Source organism: Nyctereutes procyonoides, unplaced genomic scaffold (genome assembly GCF_905146905.1).
Source record: "Nyctereutes procyonoides isolate TBG_1078 unplaced genomic scaffold, NYPRO_anot_genome, whole genome shotgun sequence".
Lineage (NCBI taxonomy): Eukaryota > Metazoa > Chordata > Mammalia > Carnivora > Canidae > Nyctereutes > Nyctereutes procyonoides.
In genome coordinates, this window is record NW_026575125.1 from 89,429,324 (window position 1) to 89,439,650 (window position 10,327).

The window sequence follows — 10,327 nt, forward strand, 5'->3', positions numbered from 1 at the left end:
CATTAGATGTAAATGAAAATATTTTTCACAAGATTGTTGGTTTTCACAAATGCCTTGGCCATAGACTTTTAAAACCAAAGACAGAGTCTAAATACAGTCTTGTGCCCTCAGTTTAAGCCTGCTTTCCCTTGATTACATCGAAGAAGTTTGACAAAAGACCTATAAGGGCCATTTCAGCTAACCCTAAATTTAGATTTGTGGGGGAAAAAATGTGTGGGCCCGATTTAAGGATTATTCCGCTCATATGTACTTTTAAATGATTTAAGAAGATGGGGTGGGGGCAGGGATGGAAGCAGTTTGTGCCAGAGATTTTTAGAATTCTGAGGTAAGAAGCCAATTCTCTCAAATCTCTTGCGTGTTGAGAGGGGGAGTAAATTATGTGCAAGCGAACAGAACTTTTGGTGGAAAAGTACTGCTCTGGGCCGCAGATGTGAGCAGGGTTTGGTTTTAATTATATTTTCCCCTTTTGTCTATCCTTTCTTCCGCTCCCCTCCCCCTGTGACAGTGAAGAGGGCGGCCAGATTAGGTTTTTATAGGGTATAGACAGCCCTCCTCCCTAAGGCCTGCTCCTGTGCAGACGGTTAGCACATCAATAGCCGGGGGAAATACCCAGGAAAGGAGGGGACCAAAGTTAGGATTTTTCCTAACTCCCGCTTTCGTCTGGGATACAGCACAGGGTTATTGAGACTGCCAAGGGTAGCTCGACAGGCTTCAAATAAAAGAACGCTGCCAACAAAGAAACTTTGCTCATTATTTTGAGCCAAAAAAAAAAAAAAAGGCGCAACAACTGAAGGTTGCTTGCTGATGCGTTGGGACTGAGCAAGTCTGTGATTGCGAAAGGGCTTACATTTCCGAGAATGAACCCAACTTAAATCCGGTGAGCCGATCCGACACCCCCAGATACTGGGAGGACTGTCAGACAGGGGCCTGTGCACTGACGAGAGCTACCCGGGGTGTCCCCGCCACAGCCTCCAGCGGGAGGATTGCAGAAGGGTCGTTAAGGGGAGTGGAACGGGGTTCCCGAGGTGGAAATGCGTAGTCTAGGCCTCCAAGGTGGAAAGAGCAGCTCGAGGAGTCTCTTTCCGGGGCCCCAAGAGAGCCTCGCGGTCCCGGGGGACGGGCGGGGAAAGGGGAGGCTTCAGAATGGGAGGCGAGGGGGAAGCCGCAGCGAGAGAAATGGAGTCGCGAGCGGCGCGCAACAGGTGGCCGAGCAAAGGCCAGGCTCTGCGAGCTGGTCGCGGCGCACAGCCGGCGAGGGTGCCGAGGAGGGCTGCGCGCTGCGTCGCGCTTAGCGAGAGGCCGGCGCCGGGACGGCGTGAGGCCGGGCCCCGGGCCTCTCCGGTGGGGCGGAGGCCGGCAGCGGCTCCCGCCGCCGCAGGGCAGGCGGGCCCCCGGCCCCGGGAGAGGAACGACCGTCCGGAGAGCAGGTGGGGGGCCGTGGCCGGACGGAGCGCTGTGCCTCGCCGGGCGCGGGGGGCGGGGCCGGGAGGCTCCGCCCTCCCGCCCCGCCCTCCCGCCCCGCCTCCTCCGCCGGCTAGTCCTTGTCCGCTGAGCCCCGCGCGCCACTAGCTCGCTGAGAGGGAGGAGAAAGCAGCCAGTTCCGGAGCCCTCCCTAGCCCGGCCCAACCTTTGCTCCAGCGATCATGGCTGCCGAGGATGTGGCGGCGACCGGCGCCGACCCGAGCGAGCTGGAGGGTGGCGGGCTGCTGCACGAGATTTTCACGTCGCCGCTCAACCTGCTGCTGCTCGGCCTCTGCGTCTTCCTGCTGTACAAGATCGTGCGCGGGGACCAGCCGGCGGCCGGCGGCGACAGCGACGACGACGAGCCGCCCCCGCTGCCCCGCCTTAAGCGGCGCGACTTCACCCCCGCCGAGCTGCGGCGCTTCGACGGCGTCCAGGACCCGCGCATACTCATGGCCATCAACGGCAAGGTGTTCGACGTGACCAAAGGCCGCAAGTTCTACGGGCCCGGTAACGGCGGCCGCCTAGGGGACGCGGAGACAAAAGCAGGGGCCCCGGCCGGGGGCTGGGGCTGGGGCTGGGGCCGGGGGAGGCGCGGGGGAGAGGGGCGCCCGGAGGGAGGCATGGCGGCGAGCGGGCGGCCGTGGCAGGGCGGCTCCCCGGCGGCGGCGGGCGAGGGCCACTCTAGAAGGGCTGCGGCGGGCGGGGAACGCCGCCAGCGCCGGGATGGGGGGGAGGCTGGAGCGCCCGGGCCGGGGGCGCGGGGGATGGGGGGTGGGCGAGCTCGCCAGCCTGGAAGGCCGAACGCGGTGTTCAGGGAGCTTCGGGGGCGTGGGGTTTGAGGGTTCCTTGAAGGAGGGGCGGTGTCGGGCTGGAGAAGGGAAACTTGGGTGTCTCGAGGGCAGCGGGGTGGCGGTAGGTGAGGGCAGGGGTGGGAGGAGGTCCAGGATCAGCGAAGAGGCCAGGCCCTCTGCCACCGGGACTGGCGGTGCTGCCTGTGGCGGTGTGGGAGCAGGGCGGAGGTGGGATCGGTGGCAGGTAGCAGCCGTGTGCGTGCGTAGTCTGTGTCGGTGGCTGGCCAGGCGCGAGTGTGTGCGCGCGCGCGCGCTTGGAATGTGGCATGTGTCAGGTATGTGTGTGGCGTGTGTTTGGTATGTGTGTGCGCGTGCTGTGTGTGGCCGACCGGAAAGCTGGAAGGTGAACGGAGAGGCTCTCTGGGTGGGGAGCGGAGGGGAAGGGAGCTGATCTAGGGCAGAAGGAGGCTGAACGTAGCGGACAATGGGATCGTGGCGAGATGAAAAGGTAATACAGCATTTTAGTCCTTCTACAAGCGGGAGAGAAAGGACTAGAAGCCAAAAAAAAAAAAATGTAAAATGGAGGGAGGGAGAAGTGGGAGGATCCTGGGAAACAAAAGGGGTAGGGCTGTGAAAGCTGCTGGGTGTGGGGATTTCAGGAAAAGCCAACCAGAGGGGAAATGAGGGTGGATGACTGCTGAGCCTTAGAGGGGGGTAGGCTCCAAGGGCCTTAGAGATGAGGCTTTCTAAGCCTGGTTGCGGATCAGAATCACCTGATGCGCTTGAGGAAAAACACAGATTCAAGACTTAATCACAGCAACAGTGGAGGAGGCTCTGTGGGGGAGGTCCAGCAAATCTGCGTTTTAAGCGGCTCCCCCAGGCACATTTGAGAAGGGGCCAGGTTTGGAAAGTCCTGCCATGTAGAATATTCCGGAGAGGAAGAGGAAGAGATTTTAGCCCCTGTAATAATGAACTCCTAGAAACAGGGAGCTCAGGGAGTGTGTCCACATTGAGGGTGCCCCTCCCCACTGGTCTGGAGAGAGGAAAGAGGATAGAAGGCAGTGATCTACGTCATCTCCAGTCCTGCTTTGTTTCACTCCGCCAGTTCAACTAACCAAAATCAGATGGGTTGGGGTTCTTCAGGAACTGGCCCCCTTAGCGGTTTTTCCTTGTGGTTAATTTAGAAGACCTACTTTCTGTAGGCCATGGATGGAACTGTCCAAATAATTTGAAAACCACCCCTTTATTGTTGTCATTTCCACTTTATGTAATCATGTAAATAGCTGTTCCTACTGAGCTACAACCATCAAGTAGTCCGCGCAGGTACATAGAGCAACATCATAGGATTGTAATTTGCAAAGTCATTGAGAGGAATGCAGGCCTGCGCACAGAAACACAAAAACTGGGGAGTCAGGCGACCTGAGTTCTAATCCCAGTTGGATTACTGACTGGCTGTGCGACCTGGTGTGAAGCATTGTTTTCTCTGGGCCTCAGTTGTCTCTCTGAAAAATGCTAAGGATAGGCCCATTGTGAGATCTCCTCAGTCTACCCTGTGGTATCATCCTGTGAGCCCATGAATATGTGATACCATGTGCAAATGATAATTCATGTAAAAAGGGATTCCTAAAAATTACTTGTTCTGGTGCCCATCATTCCACGCATGGTGCTTTTGTGGGTACTAGAAGTACAGCCGTGAGTGAAACAGACACAAATCTCTGCTCACGGAGCTTATATTCTAGTGAAGATACGTTCTGGTCAATAGTCTATATTCTCCAAAGACACTTAATGTTCTCCTTGAGCCATTTTTAAGTATTCTGTGACCATAATCTCTGAAGTATTGAGGTCAAAACCCTAACAGTTGATCTATTTTCAAGTATTAGGTGCTACGATGTCCATTACCATGTATATATACACATAACACACACTTGTGAAAACTGTAATGGAGGGGTTTTTTTTTTACCTTCATTAGTAGACATGGTAGCATGTAATGAAAATTGCAAACAACCACTCTTCTTTAGAACCTTATTTGCATTTAAAAGTTGATCGTAAATTTTGTCTAATTTGTAAAAAAAAAAAAAATTCTAGGGGATTGAGGTTTCAGTGACCAGGCCATACTGAAACTTGATCTCTTCTTATACTTGGCATAGTAATTATTTACAGACTTTTTAATGTCAGAGTTGCTACCCAATCTACCTTGGGGAAACAACACATGGGTTAAAGTACACTGGGTTCTTTTCATTTACTTGTGCAATATATAAATAAGTTGAAACACCTACTTTAAGTACCTATTGAATAATTCACCACTCTCTTGGACAAAAGTTCAGTGTAGTATTATATATAATAGCATTGTAATGTTTTATATAATATTGGGATATTGATTCAGTCTTTTTTTTCCCATGGAAGTCTAAGTATTTTGAGTCTTGTCTTCAAGCTCACCAGAGTGACAAACCTGATCCCCTCTGCTACCTCTTTACTGATAGTGTAGATTATGTAACATGTGGATAGATTTCTGAACTACTGATACTCTTATAAAACGATTTCTGCTGCAGATGCCACATGTTAATGTTTAATACAGTCTCACAACCAAAGATTGCTATAAGATACTTTTGACTCATTAAAACATATCAGAATACGTTCCATAAGGAAATGTTTTCATTTATGCCTTCTTCCTTCCTTAAGAAGCCACCACTTTCTTTTTTCTTTTTCTTTTTTTTTTTTTTAGAAGCCACTACTTTCACTGGTGTAGCCCAAGTGCCTACAACAGAGACAGGCTCTGGGTTCAACGTCCTAAAGTTGAATTCTGACCCTTGAATTCATTGTTATCTTGGATGATTTCCTACCACTACCACCCCATCCTGCCCCAGGAGATAATCATTCATGGCTGTTTTATTAGCTATTTGAGAATCAAAGGAAATGGATGATAATGTATAGCATATTGATTCGTAAAAGTCTGATGACAACAGGTCCTTCAGGTTCTACTACATAATAATGAAAATACCAACATTTACTTCTGGTTTGCAGATGGAATTTGATGCTGCAAAAGGGAGCTGTCTTTGTTGATGGGTAAGGAAGCCATTTTCTGTGTATGAACCACAGAGAAATTACTGTCTAATAAAAAATTGGTCTTTGGTTTTGTCTGTTTTTTAAGAGGGGCCATACGGGGTCTTTGCTGGAAGAGATGCATCCCGGGGCCTTGCCACATTTTGCCTGGATAAGGAAGCACTGAAGGAGGAGTACGATGACCTTTCTGACCTCACTCCTGCCCAGCAGGAGACCCTGAGTGACTGGGACTCTCAGTTCACTTGTAAGCATTTTTAAAAAATTGTGCCTGGATCAAATTTCTACCAGTAATGGGATTCACAGCAGTACAATACTTACTACTAAGCAGCCTAAAACTGGGGAGCATTTTGATAGGCTCCGGAATCTTGGATGGATCAAGTTCATGGCTTGAAGTAATTGCAGCAGTGCTGAGTCACTTGCTGTGATTGCATCCAATTTTTAGCTAGTTCTCTATGGAAACTTGGGTTTCTGTTATTTAAATCTTTGACAGGTTCATATGGATTCCACACTAGGATTTGGTGCTTATGGTGTAGGGGAAAGTATCGTGGCCATGTAGGCTACAGAGAGAGGGATTTTCAGAAGTCCTCACTAGTAAGGCTTGCTGTTTAAAAGCAGCCCACATTTCTGTTGAAGAATGGGAGACTTGTGTTCTACAAAACAGCTTCTCTTTTAATCTAATTGAGCCTAACTATAGGCCTCATCCATAAATGATGCTTATAATCTGCCCAACAACAATGGTGTCTGCATTTTTAAAAAGAAAAAGAGGAGCTGCTTGTTTTCCTGGTTTATGCTATAAGCTGAGGTCTTTGGGAGGAGGGGGGAGTCAGGACAGGGGTTAAGTTCAAATTGCGAGAACTGAGGACTTGGCTTTGGTTGAGCCTAAGTGTTTAACAATCACTTTAGCAACATTGCACTGCTAAGAATTTGACTAATCTTTCCCACCTTTGAAGCAGTATATAAAGACTATGACCATCACTTCAAGATGTTTTATTTTTCAAATGTATCTTTTCTGTTTGCTGTTCTCTATAGCCAGTTAAATATTACTGACTCTTTTGGCTGAATCCAACCATTTTCTTTGAAAATAATGCTGACTTCAGAGTCTGGGTTAATTATTAGCTAGCTGTGACTCCACCTTTAAGTTTTGGGTCCCAACTGGACAGAAGTGTAGCTTTCAGGTCTAGAGGCAGGTTTTTACTTTGAAAACACAATTCAACTATCTAACATCGTCCCTGATTTTTTTTGTGTGTGTGTATCCTAAGGATGCCTTTGTAAACAGGTTCTTTTATGTGGAGCTGCCGAGTTGTAATTTCTGACTTACAAAGCTCAATCTTCTAGGGCTTGCCTTCACCAGGGAGTTAAAAACCGTAAAAACTTTTTCCCCCTTAAACTAATAAGACCAGGCCCATATTCTGTGGTGACACTTGAGCTCCACTCGAGACTGGTGTGGACTCTCCTTCAAGCAGGTTTCTTGGGCGCCACCCAGCTTTTGTCTTGCACAGTCCTGAGCACCCTAGGGACCTTCATAACATGTTCAAATAGGGAAGTTCCTATTGTTTCCAGTGATTATTTCACACAAAAGCAGGCCTGGCTACCTGGTTAGACAGGTTGGTTACTCCTCTAATTTCTACCCATATGCAGAAAGAGGAGACTCTCAGCCCTCTAGGCCTCTGACATTGATAAGATTAACCCTGTGTTAGCTGGGCCACAAGAGAACAGCCAGTGTGGTGGTTGGTGGTCTATTGAGTCCATCCCCTCTCTCCTTTTTAAAAAAATTTTTATTGAAATTCAGTTTAATTAATCTATACTGTATTCTTAGTTTCAGAGGTAGAGTTTAGTGATTTCTTGAGTTGCATACAATGCCCAGTGCTCATTCCATCACGTGCCCACCTTAATGCCCATCACCCAGTTTAACCCTAACCCCATCCCCCCATCCCCTCCAGTGACCCTCAGTTCTCTGTAGTTAAGAGTCCTTATGGTTTTCCTCCCTGTTTTCATCTTTATTTTTCCCTCCCTTCCTCTATGTTCATCTGCTTTGTTCCTTAAATTCCACATATGAGTGACATCATATGGTATTTGTCTTTCTCTGAGTTATCTTGCTTAGCATCATACACTCTAGCTCCATCCACATCACTGCAAATGACAAGATTTCATTCTTTTTGGTGGCTGAGTTTCTGGTTTGCAGTCTTAAGTCTGTTTTCTCCAACATCTCCAGTGCTCTCCTGCCTCCTTAATCACTTGCTTTAACTGCCCTGCACAGCTTTTTTCCTGGGGTGGAGAAAACATTCAGTCTCCTGCTTTCGTTCATCCACTAGACTCCTCATCCCTTCACCACCAACCATCTGAGAAGTGCTTGTCCCCAACCACTACTTCATTTCCTCCCCATACTTCCTTACTCTCTGAGACAGTTTGCTGCCCCACAATTCCACTGAACTTTTCTTTCTCAGAGGTTTCCAGGAACCTGCTTCTTGCCAATATTAACTTCACTTTTCCAGCCCTTGTGGACTTCCTGTTGTGTGCCCCCCACCCACCCACAGAGGGGCTCCCTCTCCAGAGCCCTCAGTTTGGTTCATGGAAGCTCCAGGCTTAACTTCATCAACTCACGTTTCCATTTTCCTTTAAAGTAGCTCATATCCTAGCCTTTCTGTTCCCATGGACACCCTACTCCTGGCTCTTGTTCCTTCACACACAGATCTACCCACTGCCCCCCCCGGGCAGCCTGCGCCTGGTCTCCTGGCTCTAATCCGCCTGATATGCCACCACCATCCCATGTTGGCCAAAGCACTGGTTTCCCATGTCGTTCTTTTGTCACACACTTTTGCCACCTATAGGATTAGGTCCAAATGCTTCAGGTTGGCTTTCCACAACCTTCGTAATATTTACCCACACTGCTTAGCCATCTGCACTCCCACTGTTGCTGTCAGCTTGGTCTCTCTATGGCTCTCCAGATCTGTTACGTCTCCCCTGCATGCCTTTTTTACACGGCAATTCCATTTTCTGGAAACCCCTCTCGTCTCAGATCCTTCCGTGCATTTCCTAAAGCATTGCCTTCTTTGGGAGGGTGTTCTAGAATCCTCACTCACAGCTCATGAGCCCTTGCTCTTCTCACCCTCTCCTGCCCACAAATACGACTCCCTGGGACCTTCCCAGTGCCCAACATCACTACCTGTTCTGTATTTCTCCTGAACGAAACTCTTAATTCCCCATTGGCAAGGACTGTGCTGTATGTCCTCTGTGATTGACAACTTTGAGAAGCCCAGCATATTGCAGCACAGGCGGTAGGCCTCTACCGAATGCTTTCCGATGAAATGTAGCGGTTCTCTGTAAAGCGTGAGAGTGCTCATTTGTGTTTTCTTCTCTCCCTCCAGTCAAGTATCATCATGTGGGCAAACTGCTGAAGGAGGGGGAGGAGCCCACTGTGTACTCTGATGAGGAAGAAGCAAAAGATGAGAATGCTCGGAAAAATGATTAAAGCACCCAGTGGAAGCATATCTATTTTTGTATTTTGCAGAATCATTTGTAACATTCCAGTCTGTCTTTAAAACATGGTGATTTCGATATTTAGAGAAGTTTCAAACTTGATGTAAGTTTTTGTAATTAACATCACTAGTGACACTGATATAATTAACCTCTGTCTCCAAGTGCATGACGTGTTTGTGTGTCACAGACCCAGACCGTGAACTGCAGTGCCGTAATCCAAATGTTGGCACTCTCTCCTTCTGTCTGTAGTTAGTGCAGGCTGCCTTTAAATTCATTTTTCCTGAGAGAGACAGGTAAGACTTGGGTATTTCCCCCAAACAGGTAAAAATGTTAAATGGGAAAAGTCCTTCTAGTCCTGAGAAAAAAAGGATCACCTTCTGGTCCTGATGTCCTCAAGAGTGCAAAGCCCTTCTTCCTCAATTGACTTAACTGCATGATTTCTGTTTTATCTACCTCTAAAGCAAATCTGCAGTGTTCCAAAGCCTGCCTTGGTATTGACTAAAGAGAGCTGCCCAGGAAAAAAGAAAGAAATCTTAAAGCTGGGCTTGGTTGGGAAAAATACATTCACTGTGTTTCTAGACTGCGTCATTCTTTTTGTCCTCCTCTGGACACTTAGAAGCCCCCACTAACACAGCAATGTATAATAAGGCTCTAAAAACACCATCTGAATGTTCAAAAGAAAGCTTCGGAAGAAATCTACCGGCTTTCCGAGAAACCTAAATATACAAAGAAAATGTAGAACTATTTCCTCAATCCCCATGTTCACAGTGGGACAGTGGTGATTTCACACAGTTTTTGCCGTGAGAGGGATTATGGTGAACAGAAGCAGGCGTTTGCCCTCTGGAGAGCCTACACAAACACCGCACAACACACACCCCTGAGGAATGAAGAAAGTACACATTACTAGCCAAATAGTTTTTAAAGTATATTTCTTAAGGTAACAGTTATTCTTCCCTTGTTACAAAACCATAGCCACTGCAAGAGTAGTAGGGCAAGTGTCAAGGTCTTTGATATTGGTCTTTTGGTTAACAATAAACTTAGCTTAAGTAGACTGTACAGTTGTATGAATTTGTAAAAGTATTATATGAACAACTAGTGAGGTTTCAAACTCTTGTAACTGTAGTTGAATAGTTCTTGTATTTTCTTGTGAACCGTGTTTAATGGTTTTACCTCAAATCAGAAAACAAAATGAAGTGCTTTGGTCAGTTAATAAAATGGTTTTACCCAGTATAGTGTGGTGGGTTTTTAAACCTTTTAAGGTTTCTTAAACCTTAACCTAAGAAACCAGATTCAATCATTTTACTTTAGCTTAATACTCAGCTCCTCTTTTTTTGGGGGGGGTGAGTGCGTGTACGCATGCATGAGTGTGTGTGTGTGTGTGTGTGTGTGTGTGTGTGTGTGTGTATTCCAATAAAGGAGCAAAACTGCAGAGGCCTCACACCGAAAACCAAATACCAGCTTGTCCTGTTGAATAGTGAATTGAGGGGCGCCTGGGTGGCTCAGTAGTTTTAGCATCTGCCTTTGGCTCAAGTCAT

At 47.7% G+C, this 10,327-nt stretch overlaps 1 protein-coding gene across 1 annotated transcript; it reads left to right on the top strand.

Annotated features, from left to right (window-relative positions):
- The first annotated feature begins 1,554 nt into the window (after positions 1 to 1,554).
- PGRMC1 (progesterone receptor membrane component 1) lies at positions 1,555 to 10,022 on the top strand. The gene is made up of 3 exons (XM_055338816.1): positions 1,555 to 1,971; positions 5,404 to 5,559; positions 8,681 to 10,022. The coding sequence occupies exons 1-3, from the start codon at positions 1,644 to 1,646 to the stop codon at positions 8,782 to 8,784; spliced, it is 588 nt and encodes a 195-aa protein (XP_055194791.1). The 5' UTR covers positions 1,555 to 1,643; the 3' UTR covers positions 8,785 to 10,022.
- Positions 10,023 to 10,327: the final 305 nt, after the last annotated feature.